The sequence below is a fragment of the Balaenoptera acutorostrata genome, chromosome 1 (assembly GCF_949987535.1).
Source record: "Balaenoptera acutorostrata chromosome 1, mBalAcu1.1, whole genome shotgun sequence".
Taxonomy (NCBI): domain Eukaryota; kingdom Metazoa; phylum Chordata; class Mammalia; order Artiodactyla; family Balaenopteridae; genus Balaenoptera; species Balaenoptera acutorostrata.
The window spans coordinates 88,915,457-88,934,637 of NC_080064.1; the positions used below are offsets into that span (position 1 = coordinate 88,915,457).

Consider the following 19,181-nt stretch of genomic DNA (forward strand, 5'->3'; position numbering starts at 1 on the left):
TCCCTTCCAAAGTGCCTCATGAAGTGTTCTCATGAACTTTCTAAATACTGGTTCTTGCCTGTTTTCAAGCCTGATTATTCACCTTCTCATTCATTTTGGGAACTTCCAGGATCCTTCCAAATCACTCCATTTTGCTTATGTTAGCTAATGCTAGTTTCTGTTGACTATAACCAAAGAACCCTAACTGACACATCAACCTCTTAACGTAAAGTTTGTGAATCTTCACAACCCCAAATCACACAGAAAGCCACAAGTATATGCACAGTAAGTCTGTTACAAGACTCATCTCTTGTTTACTATTGCAGCTCTTCTACCACAATGCCTGGGACATTCTGGACATTCAATATCTGCTAAATTTCTCTTATTACCTTTTTTACAACAGCACTTACCACAATTTGTAATTATCTTCATTTTGTGTTTGTTTTATAACTCTGTCCCCCAGTATAATTAAGCTCTATGTAGATAAATATCATGTCATCTATTGATGTATCTCCAGTGTCTAGTAAAACTGTGGCAGACACTTAGAGGTACTCAAATATTTTTTTGAATGACTGAACAATAATCAGTTGTTAAGGATGATAAATGGTGCAGCTGATGATAAATGGTGCAGATGATGATGGTGCAGCTAGATGAAGTATGATTTTGAAAAAGGTCAGAGTAACCACACAATAAATGAACTTACCAACCCTCCCTATCCATCCAAAACAAACTCCTGGGGATTTAACTATGAAATCTATCTCATCTTACTTTCTCTAAAGAGCTTTAAGTCTGTTTCAGTAAGAGAATATTTTTAAACAAATGTTGAGTTTACTTATTGAGGAAACATGGAACTTGAATTATCAGGCTAAAATACCTTTCTTCTCCCTTCCATGGAAATTGATTTGTTTTCTATTTCTAGTCAGTTATCAAAATAGAAAGAAAATTCAATCAAATTTATTTTTTAACATTTTAAAATAACTTCAAGCTTACAGAAAAGTTGCAATAATAGTACCAAGACCATACACTCCCTTTACCCTGTGTATTAGTTATCTACAGCTGTGTGCCAAATTACCCCAAAGCTTAGTGGCTTAAAACAAGTACTTTTTATCTTACAGCTTCTGAGAGTCAGGAAACGAGGAGTGGCTTAGCTGGGCAGGCATAGCTCAGGGTTTCCTGAAGTTGCAGTCAGGATGTTGGCATGGGATGCTGTCAGCCAAAGCCTTGAGCACGACTGGAGGACTGGCTTCCAAGATGACTCACATATCTGTTGGTGGAAAGCCTCAGTACAGGCTGCCTAAGTGTCCTCATGGCATGGCGGCTGGTTTCCACTAGACTTGGGTCCTGAGTGAATGAAAAAGAGAAAGCTAGCGGGAAGATGCAGAGCCTTTTAATGACCTAGCCTACGAAGTCAGATACATCACTTCTACAATATCCTATTAGATAACAGAGAGTCACTAAGCCCAGCCCACACTCCTGAGAAGGGGAATTAGACCCCGCCTCTTCCAGAAGAGAATATCACTGAATTTGTGAACATATCTTAAAACCACCACACACAAATTCACTATTTTTAAAATCACCTTACCATTTTGCTTTATCACTCTCTCAACCCCCTCCTCTCACATACATACATGGTATTTCCTAACCATTTAAGAGTAGGTAGCATGCATCACATTCCTTCACTCCTTAAGGCTTCGGCGTATATTTCTTAAGGAAAAGGATATTCTCTTACATAACACAGTAATCGAAAATTTAACATCGTGATACTTTAATTTGAAGTCCATACTCCACTTGTGACAACTGTTAATTAACAACGTTAATTTTTAAACAACACGGTAAAACAGGTAGTGGGCTACAAAGTGTGTCCTAGATTATGTAAATTTTTATTGGCAGGGATTAGAGAAAAGATCCTGCCTGGGGCCAGGGAGCTCCTGGAAACAGGCGGGCTTCAGCTGAGCTCCAGGCTTTCCCCACCCCCGCCCCCGGCACCAGAAGGACGAAAGACTAGGAAAACTCAGTTTATCTTTACTCCTTCAGTCACCCACTACTTCTGTAAAACTATTTCAACCGTTTCCTTCGGTTCCGGTGTTGGTTAGAACACAGTTGGAGACAGCCCTCATACTTGAGGACACCTTGTTAAAATTCCAGTGCAACCGTTTATCAGCTGTACTTCCACTAGCAGGTAACTTTTAGAAACTTAAATTCTTCCTCTGTTTAGGGGATCTATCACCGTCCCCAGCGCCCAGGGCTGTAGTAAGGGCTGAGCGAGCTGGTGAACGGAGAGCACACGGCTCCCTCCACGCGCCGCCCCCTCCACCGGCTGCCTCCGCCGCGCGCCGCCCGCTTCCCTCGGGGCTTCCCTCCGCGGGCGCCGACTGCCCAGCGGCTGAGCGGGCGGGGCGCGTCACGTGGGCGGGGCGGGCTGGTCGACCGATCGCACGATGTGACGCGCCGCCGGAGGCAGGCCGGGCCCTCAAGATGGCGGCGGGCGCCCCGAGCGGCTCGGCCCGGCAGTAGTGGCGGGACGGCACTCGCCGCTGGGGCCGGCCGCCCCGGGAGTGGCTGCAGCAACGCCAAGAATCGAGGATGGTAAAATGACCCAGGGGAAGAAGAAGAAACGGGCCGCGAACCGCAGTATCATGCTGGCCAAGAAGATCATCATTAAGGACGGAGGCACGGTGAGCTGGGGTACCGCGCCGGGAGGGTCTTTTGGGGCCCGGATCTCTTTCTGCCCCCAACGCTGACGCCTGCGGCCGCCCGCGACTGCCCCCGCCCTCCCTCACCCCGCCCGCGGTGCCGGTGTCTCGGGCTCCCGGGCCCCCAGTGCCTCTGCTCCAGGGGCTTTCCTCCTCGCCCCGGCCTGCGGCCTCCGGGGCCCGTCCTCTCGAATGGAGAAGCCGCCCGCCTCTCCCGCACCTGCCACCCTTTCCTTTGGCCGCCCCTGGAGGCCCTGCGGCCTTGAGCCCACGAGAGCCTCAGCCGCGGGGAGGAATCGACGCCGGGCTCCGCTGCCGGCCGGGTCGCCGGGGCGGAGCTGGTTCCGCCGTCCCCTTCGCCTCCGCAGCCTCGTCTGCGCCGTCCAGGCCCCGCGAGGCCGTGGCCGCGCTCTGGAAGAGGCCGGGAGCAATCCCTGCCCTCCCATATGCTGCTAACCGGGTGGCATCTGGCGCGGCGACCCCGCTGGGGCCCCGTAGTGCGCTCGCTCCCTTCTTCCGCGGCGTTCTGGGGCAGTGCTCCTGCTCTTGGCTGCTTCCAGTACGGTAAACACTGTCAGAAGGTGGGCTTTGCTCCTCGCTTCCCGCAGTCAGGAGCGCGACGGAGGACACCTGGGGCCTAGGCTTCAATCTGCTAGTTTTCAAAGAAGAGTCATCACCCTGTTGTTTTAAAATCACCTGGTGTATTTTAAAACAAAAAATACTAGGTAGAGTTGATCATGGCCTGAGGATTGGAAGACCTTTGAAAGAAAGATTGAGGGCGAGAAAAAATTTTTTGCTTTTTAGAAACAGTTGTCATCACAGTCAACTTTATGCGTTGTGCTGTTAACCGGCAGGGGACGTAGGCCTTTTAATTGACAGTAACTCGCCTATACTTTTTTTTAGCTGAAAATTCTCCGTTGCTACACTCTCTGGTCTTTGTTGCATTCTTTGATATCACGTTCCGAAATAGAATGCAAAGGTGAAATACATACTTCACTTTTCCGAGAAATGTGCAGAAATGGTTCCTTTTTTGCATATTTGCTTGTGTTTTGTTGGAGCCCTCAGCTACTAGCATAGTGCTAAATACGTAATTAGGTCGCCATTGAGGATTTGCTAAATTCATTTGAAATCAGAGACAACTTTCTTTTGACATTTCAGAATACGGCCCAGTTAGTTATGCTAAAATTTAGAAAGCTTGGGACATATGTAGCAATTTCAGAATATACTTTTAGTTAACTGTCAAATCTGTAGATGTCATAACTTTGACATTTGGTGAAAAAAGAAACTTTGAAATTCAAGTCTTCAGATCATTTTGTTGTATTTAATTTATTATTATTTAATTAAAACATTATTTTGATTAAGTCAGTTATGAATTGTCATGGCTCTTTTGACCAAGCTGGTTAGAACTACTATGTGGGGAGAGAAATAGCTTGAAAGAATACTGGTTGCCTTTGTCAATCATAGGGATTTGATATTTTAAGTTCATCTACAATTTACAAAATAGAAGCATCAAAGAATTGTATTTTGTAAAAGCAAGTGATATTTAAGATTAGTATTTTTTTTTAATGAATTTATTTATTTATTTATTTATTTTTGGCTGCATTGGGTCTTCATTGCAGCGCTCGGGCTTTCTCTAGTTGTGGCGAGCGGGGGGCTACTCTTCCGTTGCGGTGCGCGGGCTTCTCATTGCATGGCTTCTCTTGTTGCAGAGCACGGGCTCTAGGCGCGCGGGCTTTAGTAGTTGTGGCACACAGGCTCAAGAGTTGTGGCTCGCAGGCTCTAGAGCACAGGCTCAGTAGCTGTGGCGCACGGGTTTAGTTGCTCCGTGGCATGTGAGATCTTCCCGGACCAGGGCTCGAACCCATGTCTCCTGCATTGTCAGGCGGATTCTTAACCACTGCGCCACCAGGGAAGCCCCTAGTATATATATACATATTTTTTTTTAATAAAAGATAAGAATGAAGCATGTTTTCAAGAAACACACCTTTTACCCTGTAAAGTTCAGTTTTGTTACCTCTGACTTTTTTAATTCGCTTTATAGCAATTAAATCCTGGGCGATTTGGAAGAGGTTATTTTTTTTTTTATCTTGATATTTACTGAAGTTGTTGTGAATTCATAGCTTGCTTTTGGACACAAAATACAGTTTTTACCCCATCATAAAATAAATGAAAGCTTCTTTTGAGGGATGTGGGCATGGGGGTATTATCATTTATCATCTTTGTACACTTATGCTGAACTTTCCATTCTAAGAGCACTGGACACCTCTTTAGAATAGGGACTTTGTTTATGCATCTTTTAATCCTACAGGGCCTACTATGTGAATTTAAAGTGATAAAAACACATTTAAAGTGATTTTTAAAAATGTGTCTAGTAGCACATTCTTAAGATGATTTTTTAGTGTAATTTTATTTATTCCTATATATAATCAGGAGATATTTATATTTCTAGAAGTGCCAAGGTAATGTTTTGCAGTATTTGTATTTTAATCTACTCTAGCTGTAAGTGAAAATATGTGGAATTATTATAGTTATAAAAATAGTTTTAAAATGACATTTACTTCTCTGCCTCTCTACTTAAAATTTGTCGGACTACTGTTATGAACATCCAGGTGTCTGAGGCTATATGGTCACACATGACAAGCTCTGAACAGTATTTCACATCCCTGGCCAATGGTACTGACCTGATCCCCTTCCATTTTCTTCCTAGTGTTCAACAATGTTAAGATTATTTTGCTTTGTTCTTCTGCTAATGGCATCTTTGTAAACTTGATCAGCCAGTTGTAATATTCATAAACAAAATTAGTAATGAGCTGTTAATTTGTCAAAAACTTAGCACATACTTATTGTAGTTTTTAACAGTTTTGAAGAAGTGAACCCTTCTAAGCAAACCACGTTAATCGTAAGTAACTAAATGTTTTTTTCTTGAAATTGTATTTCAGTTGGCGCTGAAGCCAGGGTAAGGCTGGCTATTATGTTGTTCATTTGAGTAGTACACAATTAAGATAAATTACATGAAGGTGTGTGATTCTGTATCAGGAGTTCGTAACTTGGGTCTGTTCACCCTGAAGTTGTTTGCAAAATTTTCTTTGACTACACATTTTTCTAGGGAGATTCCACAAAAGGATCCATACTTCCTGAAAGTTTAAGAACAGTTGTTCTATATGAAAACAACATAAGTAACTAAAGAATAGTTTCACAGGTTAAATTCAATAAATATTTACTTAATCATCTACTTACACCATTTTACTGATGAAAGTGACTGTGACATTATTGGTGATTTTGCTTTTTGAAGCATCTGCACATAGGATTACAGTGTTTAATTATGTTTTAATGTATGTAACATTTTGCTACATCTCTTATGCATTGCAGACCATTTAGGACAGTTGAATTGAAAGTGCATTCTGACGTTTTAGAATACCTCGGGTTTTGTTGTTAAATCATTACCATGTATTAGCAGATAGTTTATAAGTATTCTTGGTAGAGGCTAAGAGCCAAAGAATTATTTACGTGAGTTATTTGTATTATCAAAGATAGAATTTTCCTTATGATTTTTTAAAGTTTTCTTTGTTTTGTATTGTGATCTTTATTGTTTTGTGAATACAGTTGTGGGTCTGCATCTCTGACAAAGTGAAAAATGTCCATTTTTTTCACAAGTGAATTGGTAAAATGACTTTAAAAATTAGATAGAAAGCAAGGCATATGTGTATTGCTTTATTGGAAGTACCTGAAAAAAGTAAAATTGACATTTCAGATATGCCCAGAGATGCAGAGCACCAGATATTTATTCCTGATATCTCTGATTTTAATCACAATAAATAGGAGTCAAAAATCATTTCAAAAGTCTGGACCTAAGCTCTGATGATTTGCACTCTTCACCTGCTAGGATGGCTGAAGGAGTTGCAGAATAGCTCTTTGTAGCCCCCAGAGAGCAGCCTATGGTTCCTAGAGTGCAAGCCATGAAGAGGGCAACGGTGCCTTTCAAAAAGCAGCTGTTCTTTGAAATCAGCAGTGCATGCCTAGAAACATCAGGATGTATATATGTCCTTGGCAAGCTTGTGGCAGGCAGAACCATGAATGACTTACCTCCTTACCTCCTTGAGTCAACATTTGCTTTAGGTTAGTGTGCTTGAGGGTAAATTAGTAAACAGTTTTCTCAGATTATATTTCCAGTTTGTCTTACTATAGTTTGAAGACCTGCTTTCCAGTATCATCTGTGGAAATTCACTTATAGTTGACGTGTTGAAGTTAAGTAAAAAGAATAGCTTTTCTCAAGTATCATTCTGAGAGGTATATATGATTTAAATTTTTCAGTTATTTAAAAGCTTGAGTTGTCTTTTGGCATTATTTTGAATTAGAAGTGTCAGTTAAAGTAACAGTTGACCATTTCAGCCAGGGTGCATCAAGATCCCTGAAATGGGTTTGTTTCTTTCAGAGCCAGATATAGTAGCTTATTCTTAATAATAGGTCTACTTTCTCAATAGTGTATAAATACAGTTATGAATTCTACCGCAGGAAATACTTCTTAGGGAGTCTTTTTAAAACAAGAGGTGGTCTATATTTTATCATTTAGCTCTATAAATTGAGTAATTAGAGATTACCCTAAGACCGGTCTTGAGCTTAGGCTCCATCTTAGACATTGGTGACAGTTTGATTTTTGTGTTGATGGGTTTTTTTTAATTTTTAATTTTATTTTACCTTTTTAGTGAGTTTAGTTTGTAGTCATTTGAACTGTGTAACCCATTCGGTGTTCATGGGGATAAGCACTTAATGTAATGATGACTTGATTTAACAGCAAGCCACATATTTTCCCCTCAAGAATGGAGAGGGATGCAATAGATTGTCATGTTACTTATCTTTTCAAAATTTACCTCAAAGCAGTACAATCTCAAGCTGTAAACCTTTTTTATTTTTTTAAGAGTAAAACTTGATCTCACTATACTCTTGTTGAATATTTATAGGAAGTGTATTTCATTCTGTTTAGGGGCAATCTAACCAATACCTCTTCACTTCTGTGATATACAAATATTGAATATCTCTTTTAAATTGATCCATAATGTATCCATAAAATAATTCTGAAGTCTCGCTGCAAATTAAGCCAAAGTGACTTAATTAGTATAATGGTGTCTCTACATGTTTATGGTGATTCATACTTTCAGGATATAAAGGATCAGTTTTCTTTTTGTTCACAAATGTAGTAAACCTTGCCTTGCCTGATTAAAGTCATAGAAAATAAGAAAACACCAGCTGACTTTGTGAGAGAGGAAACATGATACCAAATACTAGCAGTAAAGTCTTATTTCCTCCAGTTATTCCATAATGTGTCAGGATCCCAGGAAAGCAGCTCTGTAGTTATGGTATTCTCTGTAGAAATTTTTGTTTTAGTGTTCTTCCATGAAAAGCTCCAGGTCTTAGATGTCTATAATTAAGAATCTTTGTCTTTTTTTGTGCAAGACTTTTACATTAAATTATTTTAGTAAACTTAGTTATATATTGTTCAGAGAAAATTCAGTGTTTCTTTCTGAAGATTTATTTTATCCTCATTCTCGATTGATAACTTGTCAGTATTAAATTCTAAGTTAAAAATTATTCTCCTTCATACCTTATTTTTTTTTTTAATTAATTAATTTATTTATGGTTGTGTTGGGTCTTCGTTTCTGCGCGAGGGCTTTCTCTAGTTGTGGCAGGCGGGGGCCACTCTTCATTGCGGTGCGCGGGCCTATCACTATCGCGGCCTCTCTTGTTGGGGAACACAGGCTCCAGACGCGCAGGCTCAGTAATTGTGGCTCACGGGCCCAGTTGCTCTGTGGCATGTGGGATCTTCCCAGACCAGGGTTCGAACCTGTGTCGCCTGCATTGGCAGGCAGATTCTCAACCACTGCGCCACCAGGGAAGCCCTATACCTTATTTTTTTTGTTGTGTTTTTTATTTCCCCAACTTTTATTTTGAGAATTTTCAGAACTACAGAAAAGTTGCAAGAATAGCATGCTATGACATTTTTAATAGTCTAAGCCTTTGTTTTGAAGAATGATCCTCAGTTTGGCTTATTCTCATGGTTTCCTCACATGATAACATTCTATTTAATAAATAGGATTATAATGGCATTATAATGCCCAGTTACTGGTGGAATTACTTCTTTCTCCTGGCCAACAACCCATATAAGTCCCTGATTCATTGATAGGAATATAACATGTTATTAAAGTCCATATTCCCCACAATAACTGCTGAATTCATAAACTCATATTGATTGGACAATCATAGATGTGGAATTTGAGAGTTAGATGAGGATTTAGGTAAGAAATTAATAGTTTACCCCTAACTGCTAAGAGAGGTAAAGTGACTTACTTAAGTCATTTAACAGCTACTGACTCTCATGATAAGGGTTATCAGTCACTCCATGAGCATAAAATACCCTTCCTGTACTAGGCATTGAGCTATGCATCGAGATACTAAGATGGTTAAGATTGGATCCCTACTCTTAAGTAACAGTCTGTGGTAATATGTGCGGTGTAACCACTGCAACCAGTGTAGCTGCAGACTTGGGTGGGCTTTGCAGTTGCCTGGATTGACTGATCCATCTCTTGTGTGCTGTATTGGACTGTAAAATGGAGATAATAGTATCTAACTTGAAAGGTTAGAAGGGGTAAATAAGATTATGAATGTAAATCATTCTAAGTCTTTAGTGATTTTTTTATTATTTTAATCTCATGTATGTGTACAGTAAACCCATATGATAGATGGTACAGTAGCAGACGGTAAGAGTATAGAGGAGGGAGTTAATAGGGGAAGTTGCAAATTTAGTTAATGAATATATTGCCCTTTTAACAATATTTAAATACAGTAACCATATACTGAATGCCTAAAGTGATAGGTAGAGGAGACTTACAGAGTAATTCATTTCAGTTCTGCAAACACTTTTGTGCTATGCATGTACCACATGCTCCAGATTGTAGAAGAATAAAGCATAGGGCCTGCCTCAGAGAGCGTGAGCTTGAAAAAGGTAAGTTTAAGTTAAATAAAATGAAATAGGTACTTTACAAAACAAAATATAACTTTGTAAAAGTTATCTAGTGTTATAGAATAGAAGAATAAATAAGTAGATTTTTAAAAGGCTTAGCCAAAAGCCTAGATGATGAAACCAAATATGTTACCAATGGAAAGTATGCTTTGGGAAATGGAATTAGATTGGAGGGTGGAGGTGGGGTTAAAGGAGATTGTCCCCGACTTCTGAGGTTGAAGGTGACTGCCATGGAATCATCTCTCATGCCTCCATAAGAGGGAAATTTTCAGCTGAATGGACTTTTGGTATAGTAATTATTACGCTTTTAGGCGGAATATCTTGGCATTTGGGGTTGGGTACGTGTTAGTTTATGTTCAAATTTGTCTCCTTCAGAATTTTTCACTTTGTACCTCTTAATTCTTTTGAGAATCTTCAAATGTCATATGTTGATATGATCTCATTATGCTGAACTTTCTACTCTTGATGTTGTAAACCACGCACTGGTCAAATATTTGCCCCCTACCTGTCTGTTAACCCTCTTCCCTTAGTCTTTCTGCTGAGGCCATGACCCTTGTATTCTTCCCAATTTGTCCTGGAATTTTGATTATGGATCGGTATTCCGTTAAAACTTACATCAAAAGTCCTGCCTAGAAGTTTCTGTAATTCCAGATTAGTAAAATATTTTAAAAATTTGTCAGTTTTATTAAGATCTTGTATTACTTTTGAATTCATTTAAAACAGGATAGAGACTATGGATATAATACAACTCTCAAAATTACCAGTACCTTAGGGCAAGCAACTATCTCTCCCCCTGCCCTGCCTTAACACACACACACACACACACACACACACACACACACACACACACACACACTTTTTTCCCCCAACTCTGGGAAATATGAGAGAATGGCTTAAGAGGGACAAGCATATGCAACTACCTATCTTTTACATAGTTTTTCTCTTAGATAAGTAAAACATTTTCCTCTTATTTATTTTTTTTTTTAAATTATTTTATTTTTATTTTTTATTTTTATTTTTTTAATAGATCTTTATTGGAGTATATAATTGCTCCACAATACTGTGTTAGTTTCTGTTGCACAACAAAGCGACTCAGCCACATGCATACACATGTCCCCATATCCCCTTCCTCCCATCCTCCCTATCCCACCCCGTAGGTCATCGCAAAGCACCGAGCCGATCTCCCTGTGCTATGCTGCTGCTTCCCACCAGCCAACTATTTTACATTCAGTAGTGTATATATGTTGATGCTACTCTCACTTCGCCCCAGCTTTGCCCTCCCACCCCATTTCCTCAAGTCCATTTTCTGTGTCTACCTCTTTATTCCTGCCCTGCAACTAGGTTCATCAGTATCTTTTTTTTTTTTTTTAGATTCCATATATATGCGTTAGCATACGGTATTTGTTTTTCTGTTTCTGACTTATTTCATTCTGTATGACAGACTCTAGGTCCATCCACCTCACTACAAATAACTTAATTTCGTTTCTTTTTATGGCTGAGAAATATTCCATTGTATATATGTGCCACATCTTCTTTATCCATTCATCTATCAGTGGACATTTAGGTTGATTCCATGTCCTGGCTATTGTAAATAGAGCTGCAATGAACATTATGGTACATGACTCTTTTTGAATTATGGTTTTCTCAGGGTACATGCTCAGTAGTGGGATTGCTGGGTCATATGGTAGTTCTATTTTTAGCTTTTTAAGGAACCTCCATACTATTTTCCATAGTGGTTGTATCAATTTACATTCCCACCAACAGTGCAGGAAGGTTCCCTTTTCACCACACCCTTTCCAGCATTTATTGTTTCTAGATTTTTTTTAAAATATATATATATTTTTAAATATTCCCTAGTCTTTTTTTTTTTAATTTTATTTATTTATGTATATATGTATGTATGTATTGGCTGCGTCGGGTCTTCTTGCTGCGCGCGGGCTTTCTCTAGTTGTGGCGAGCAGGGGCTACTCTTCGTTGTGGTGCGCAGGCTTCTCATTGCGGTGGCTTCTTTTGTTGCGGAGCACGCACTCTAGGCGCACAGTCTTAAGTAGTTGTGGCGCGTGGGCTCTAGAGTGCAGGCTCAGTAGTTGTGGTGCACGGGCTTAGTTGCTCCGCGGCATGTGGGATCTTCCCGGACCAGGGCTCGAACCCGTGCCTCCTGCATTGGCAGGCGGATTCTTAACCACTGCGCCATCAGGGAAGCCCTAGATTTTTTGATAATGGCCATTCTGACCGACGTAAGGTGATTATTTTATTTTAATTTATTTTATTATTTTTGGCTGTGTTGGGTCTCTGCTGCTGCGCGCGGGCTTCCTCTAGTTGCAGTGAGCAGGGGCTACTCTTCATTGCGGTGCGCGGGCTCCTCATTGCGGTGGCCTCGCCTGTTATGGAGCACGGGCGCCAGGAGCGCGGGCTTCCATAGTTGTGGCTCACGGGCTCTAGAGCACAGGCTCAGCAGCCGTGGCGCACGGGCTTAGTTGCTCCGCGGCATGTGGGATCTTCCTGGCCCAGGGCTCAAACCCGTGTCCCCTGCATTGGCAGGCGGATTCACAACCACTGCGCCACCAGCGAAGCCCCTCCTCTTATTTAAAGTACAGTCATGACTATTAGAAAAGATTCAGAAAATTCAGAACAACATAATAAACAATTTCATGTCACTTAAAATCACTATCTAATATAACCATTGTTAACATTGAGGTGAGTTTTTATTTTGTTCTTCATAGTTGAAATTACACATACAATTTTATATCCTCCTTTGATTTTTTTAAATTTAACATTGCCATAAACATTTTTACTTGTCATTAAAGATTATCAATAAACAGTTTTTGGCTGCATATTATTCTGTCTAATTTATATACCATGATTTGATTATAGGATATGTAACTAAAGGTTGGACATTTAGATTTCCATATTTACTACTATAAATGATGCTGCTGTGAACATCTTTGTGGTGGAGCTTTTACTGAATGTTTGGTTATTTCCATGATAGAATGTTATGAGCTATTTTTTAAATTATTTGTTTATATTCTTTATATTTTTATAGCGTCTTAGTGCTTTTGTATTGGTTTTCATGAATGCTTTACCTAGTTAAGATATTAATCTTTTGCTCTTTCTTGCACAGTTTACTCACTTTGTTTTCTTTAAATTCAGCTAATGCTGTACGTGTTTTTCTCAAACCAGTATGCCTAAAACTAATCTTTTATTCTTTCCCTTTTCTTCACTGTCCAGCTGACCAAGGCAGAAACTGAAATCTTTTCATCTTTGATCTTCTCTACCCTCCTCTGCTACATCTAGTCATCCACTGACTGAGTCCTTATTCTACCTCTTAAATATTTTTTGTATCCATTCACTTTGCTCCATCCCTACTCCCTCTATGTTATTAATACCTTTGCGAAGCTTTCCCAACACTGTCCTTGAATGATTAAGTGTTCTTCACTTAAGCAGCCACTTCCAGGCTTTTGGCCTATGTGTATATTTATACACATTGTTATGTAATTATCATCTTACTTTTTATCAGTATTTCTCAGACAGTTTTCCAAGGAACTCAAGTGTTGGTGAGATACTGTCTCTTATATGACAGAGGATTTCATGGTCAAGTTTGGAAAATAATATCTTCTTGGAGATTCATAATATAAATAATATAATATAAATTAGCATGTTAAAGGCCCTGAGAAGTTCTACTTGGCATTTTGATAGGTGCTGAGTATATGTGATGGTGAACAAAACTAGTTTGGAGCTTAACGAAATCCTGTGGACATTTGTTTTTACCTTATCTATTTGGTACTGGGCATTACCCTTTCCTTCCTAAAACTGCTCCTTTGTCATCTGTGACACTGTATTCTCTTGATTCTCCTGATGTTTCTCTGATTGTTCCTTCTTTATCTTCATGGGTTCCTTTTCTTCTGCCCACTGCAGTCGACCCATGAACAACATGGGTTTGAACTGCCCGGGTCCACTTATACATGGATTTTTTCAATAAATACATACTACAGTACTACATGATCTGCAGTTGGTTGAATCCACAGGTGCAGAACCTGGATATGGAGGGCTGACTGTAAAGTTATACATGGATTTTTGACTGTGTGGGGCTCGGTGCCCCTTAACCCCTGCATTTTTCAAGGGTCAACTGTACTTAAATTTTGGTGTTTCTTGGGGCTCTGTCTTAGCCCACGGCTCTTTTCACACTTCATCTCACCTACTCTGGTGGTTTCAGATATCACATTTGCTGCTGACTAATTGTTTTAATCAGCCCTCAGAGGACAACAGAAATGTTTTAAGTACAAGGGCTATCTTATAGATGGAATCTGAAGTAAATCTGAGCCTCATGGGGGAAAAAGAGCTAGGAAGCTACCAGCTTCCACTAGTAGACAACCAAGCTAAAAATTTGGAAGTCTTCTTGACTCTTCCTCCCACATTTATCAAATTCTTTCAGTTTCAAATCCTAAATTCTTATTTCCGTTCCCTCCCTTCCAGCGTCCATGCCACTCCCCTATGTCATGCCCTCATCACCTCTTGTTTGAACTGATTCTAATAGCCTGCTTCTGCATGCAGTTTGCTCCTGTTACATCCTTTAGGAAATCACCATGATGTATTGAAAAATGCAGGTCTCATCACACCATTCTCTTGCTTAAAACTCTTCAGTGGTTTCCTATATCTCTAGAGTGAAGATGAAAAACTCCTTACCAAAGCTTAGAGGCTACTTCTCCTGCCTTCCTTTCAGCCTTAAACTGTCATGGCCATTGTCTACTTCGTCTGCTTTTTTTCCTCTGATGTGATTGTCCACACTACTTCATTTTCTTGCAGTAACCTTTCCTTGCTTCCTAACTTGTATATGTCTCTTTTACTGCATTTACATATAAGCAGATGATTATAGTGAGGCCTCTTCCTCTCTACACTGTGAGCTCCTTGAGATCAGGGAGTGTGTCTTACTGGTTTTTTGTAATCCCAGCACCTCTGGTACTCTGAATGTTTGTTGAATGAATGAGGTCTTGTACAAACTCATTCCCAGCCGTGGTCCTTCAGCTCTTATGTCTCCCAACCCCTACCCCACCTTTGTTGTCTGATTCCTCAACTGCAAGTTCTCCTACAAAGGGGGTTTTCAGGTACCTGTATTCTGCAGGTTGGGAGAGACATCTATTTTTATAAAATGATGTAGCATCATTTTTAGTGTATAGAGAAATCCGAATACTATTAATATTTTGCATATAAGACTACTGAATATATTTTTAAAACTTAAGTATGACATTGTTATATGTATTCATTAAGCTTGTCTTTCTGTTATATAAACTTGTTAATGGTGACTGAGTTAATGTTATAGGTCATTTGCTTTTCTATCAATTTAATATTGCCCTTAGAAATATAAACTCCAGCAACTGAAGTAATTCTTAAGATATCTCTAGCAGCAGTATAAAGTTAATTTTGTAATGTCTTTCTTGTGTATATCAAGTCCCAGATCTCTCATATACTACTCGGGACTTTTCTGCTTTTGAACCATGTTGGTGTCTGTTACCATTCTTGCCACATGATTCATTTATGTTTTGGGATCAGTGCAGTAGCCTCTTAACTTTCCTTAGTTTTGCCCCCTTTTAATCTATCTGTTACACCTTTGCCGGAATGATCTTTCTTAAAACTTTCATCTGTTTTACTTAACATCTTTTAGTGGCTCCCCATTGCCTTCAGAATTGAACATAGACTCCTTAGCATGGAAGTTAGCCCTGTGTGCCTCTAAGCTCATCTCTCAATACTCTCAGCGTGCAGCCCGTGCTCTAGTTGTACTGAACTGTATGAGTCCTGTAATACCTCCTGCTCTCAAGCCTTACCACCTTTGTGCAGGCTGCTTCCTTGACTTCTGCTGTCCTCCTTCCCACTCCTGCTCCTGGCCTACTTCCTTTACATCCTTTCAGCCTTCCTCCTGGAATTCTGATACTCCCCTCCCCACTCTGGATTCTGTGTTCCCATTGCACACTGTGCTTATATAATGTATGTATTTGTTTCCTTGTCTGCCCCCATCACCTTGAGGACAGGGACAGTGAGTGTCCAGATATGTGGCACAGTGCCCAGTACATGCATGTTCTCCATAAATGTTTAGCGACTGTTGTCATTGTTAGTAATTCTGGAATGCACCGTTAATGTTTTAAAACTCTGTTTTTGTAGCCTCAAGGAATAGGTTCTCCTAGTGTTTATCATGCGGTTATCGTCATCTTTTTGGAGTTTTTTGCTTGGGGATTATTGACAGCACCCACCTTGGTGGTAAGTAATCTTTTAACTTATTTATCACTGACTTTAAAATTTCTTTTTCTTCGGTTTCAGGAGGGAAATCAGTTTTGGGAGGGAAAAAAGGCCCTTTTTCCTTTCCAAGGTTAATTCTCCCACCAATATCGTCAGCCCTTTAGTACTGTATTTTACTGGTTTAGTTGTCTTTTCCAACCTTTACTTCTCCCTTACTTTTTAGCAGGGCTTGGGCGGGTGTGATTCTCTGGTGAACACTGGACAAGTTTAAGCAGGGCTCAGTCCCCGCTCTGGGTAAGGTGGAAAGGATTCTTATACTGACAAGCGTAGGAAGAATGGTGTCTGTGCCCTGAATCACTCAACATTATTATTTTGAGATTCTTTCTTGCAGTTGCATTTTCCAAATACAAGTTTCTTTTAGTTTAGGCAGAGGATCTAGAGGTAGCCATCTTGAGAGGTCATTCTTTTCATAGCTCTAAGCTGATTTTACTCAAATATTCCCAGGTTTAGAACCTGACAAAAAGACCTCCCTGCCAGACCAAACATCTTAGGTGATAGCTAGTTTTCGCCTGTCGGTTTAGATGAGGGGAATGGAATGAAGGAAGGAGTAATGGTAGACCTCTATGATATCTTGAAAGGTGTAATCAGGATAAATGTACAGCTTTCTAAATCCCAGAAGAACAGATTTTTAAAGAGATATACTTCCTTGTATTTTCATGAGCTTGTTTGTTGATAAACAAAAAAGACTTTTATAAAAAGTTTGTTCATAAATAAATTGAATGATCATATATATAGATAGATTGAACTAGTCTAATAATCATTGATTATGACATTTGTAACCTCATTATACTGTAATAACCTGATGTCAAGGGCTACTGTGGTGCTGTAATAACTATGTGTTCTCACACCTTTGTATTAGCTTTCTAATATTAGAGTGTGCTTATTTATAATCTACCAATTTAACATATAAATCTGTCTGGTGGATCATTAGTCCTGTGGTTTAAAGTACTTGAGCTTTGTAATAGCAGTTTGTATATATTTATATAATGATGAGTCCAGGCATGGTACTAAGCACTGTAAATGTTACTTTAAATCCTCAAAACCACTTTATCAATGAGGAATTAGCCTCGTAATGATGCCGAAAGCTCAGCCTCTCTGTACACTGGTGCCAAATCAAATCTTGGAGACAGAGTTTTGGGTGAAGTAGAAGAGAATAGCTTTATGGCTTTGCCAGGCAAAGAGGAACACAGCTGGCTCCTGCCCTCTGTGAAACTATGAATATGTGTCCCAACCTGGGAGGATTTGGTGAAGAGTTTTATAGCAATAGTTCAAGGGTGGAGTTGCTGATAAGATTAGGGAGGGTATGTGTAGGGCCTGCACTCCTTTAATCTCATCTCAGGTAATCTTGATGAGCTTCTCTGGTTCCTTTAGTCTGGCCTCAGTTGGTCTTCTCTGGTATGGAGAATGCTGACATCTTCCATTTGTTGGTTTTAATTCTATACAAGGGCTTAAAGATATTGTTGTGTGTCCCTTGAGGTGGAACCAGGACCCTGCCCCAAGGCTGCACTATTGTTTCTTGACTGTTCCTCCCTTGGCTCTGCATCCCTTCCCTTCCTGGATTAGCAACGGTTCAAATCTGCCCTTTGGAACTCAGGGAAGGTCATGGAGGCTGAACAGAAACGCTCCCTGTGCCCAGGAGCCCCTACAGGGTCCTCCTCGGTTTCAGTAATACAGATGAGGAAGTTAAGGTTTAGAAGAGTTAAGCAACTTGTTACTCTGATAGTAAACTGCAACTTTGGTTTTAAACCTAGGCTTGTTTTGTTCCCAGTGCTCAGTCTTGGAGAATACTGGTAGCAAGTGGTTCATACCCATGTTTTAGGTAGTTGAGGTTATCTGCAGCCCAACTACTAGCTAAGTAGAGAGATTAAAATATTGGGTAAACTGTGAGCAAGCCATCAAAAAAAAGCTTTTTGTGATGATTCCATAATTTGTCATGATTTGAAGTGTGTGTAGCTGTTTTTTAAATTTGTATCTCATTTATATTTTTTAGATATCTCAACTTTTTGTCTAACTTTGGTATCATTTTTTCTAATCGGACAAAAAGAGTGTCTTCTTTAAGAACAAGGAAGAAATCCAGTTATTTAGATATAACTGCTTGCTTGTTAGTTCATTTTTCATAGCTATGGGAAAACTGTGTGCTTAGTACGTTCTTAACTATTTTTTGTTAATTAAAAAATGGATAGTACCTTTGATTTTTCTTTTTCTTTTTCTCTTTTCTTTTACTTTTTAAAACACTGAATTGAATTATGGTCAGGAAAATGAAAAGTGCTAATTTGGGACTTAATGAATTATTTTTCTTTTGCCAGCATAAATACATTTCTTAGAATAATTGCTATAACATTGTTGCCAATTATTTTATTTATGGAAGGACTTTTTTTGCCCCATTGTTGTTGTAACAGTTACTCTTAATTCCCATGTTTGTTTTTAATACTTGAATTTTTTTAAATGGTGAAATGATGAGGTGTTACATGGGGCAGTTGTCCATAATATTATCGTCATAATTCTTTACCTTTTTCAATTTTTCACTTCATTATATTTTTTAAAATCAAGCTTTCTCTCACGAAAAATAAGTTCAAATGTTAATGAATGTTAAGCTCAGAGTTTTATTTTTCTGATTCTTTTCTCATCTTTAATGTATACACATTTTTAAAAATAATTGCAGTGTTTGTGCTCTACATTTTTTTGCTTGATGGGGAAAACCTTGGGTGGCGAGTTTTAGGCAAAACAAGGATTGAATTGTAGAGATTAGATGTACCTAAGTGTTGAGATTTGTTATACTCTAGGTACTTCCTGGTGTTTTGGCCTTTGGGCATTGGAACAGCAAGAATCTTTGAAACATCACTGAAAAAGAATTGTGCATGGGAAATCTATATATATACAGTCCTCTCCATGTTATATATGTTACTTTTTAGTAATTAGAAACACAGTGTGTGCCTGTTGTAGACCATTAAGCAATGTGAAAAGTGTAAGAACAGGAAAGTTCTCCTGCAGTCCTACTCATCCCTCCAGGCAACCATCAGTTTAGGAGATTTTGGCTTCAGGGTAGGCTTTACCAGCCCCATTAGGACAGATTGGCCAACTGGAGATGAAGGTTTCAGCTGTTAGAATGTGGTATCTAGTAATTCAGTGATTTTTTTAAACCAGAGGTGAATATTAGTGATACCTGTTTTTGTTTTTGTTTTTTCCCCCAAATACCTAGGCCTTAC

At 39.5% G+C, this 19,181-nt stretch overlaps 1 protein-coding gene across 2 annotated transcripts in view; it reads left to right on the top strand.

Moving 5' to 3' along the window:
- Positions 1–2,410: 2,410 nt before the first annotated feature.
- The window catches only part of MFSD14A (major facilitator superfamily domain containing 14A), a 37,776-nt gene continuing 21,005 nt past the window's right edge, over positions 2,411–19,181 (top strand). Inside the window, exons 1-2 of one of the 2 annotated variants that reach the window (XM_057547962.1) lie at positions 2,411–2,654; positions 15,841–15,936. In XM_057547962.1, coding sequence (XP_057403945.1) covers positions 2,571–2,654; positions 15,841–15,936 — 180 coding nt within the window. In that variant the 5' untranslated portion in view covers positions 2,411–2,570. The remainder of the gene's footprint in view (positions 2,655–15,840; positions 15,937–19,181) is intronic. The other variant, XM_007169531.2, reaches the window with a different exon arrangement.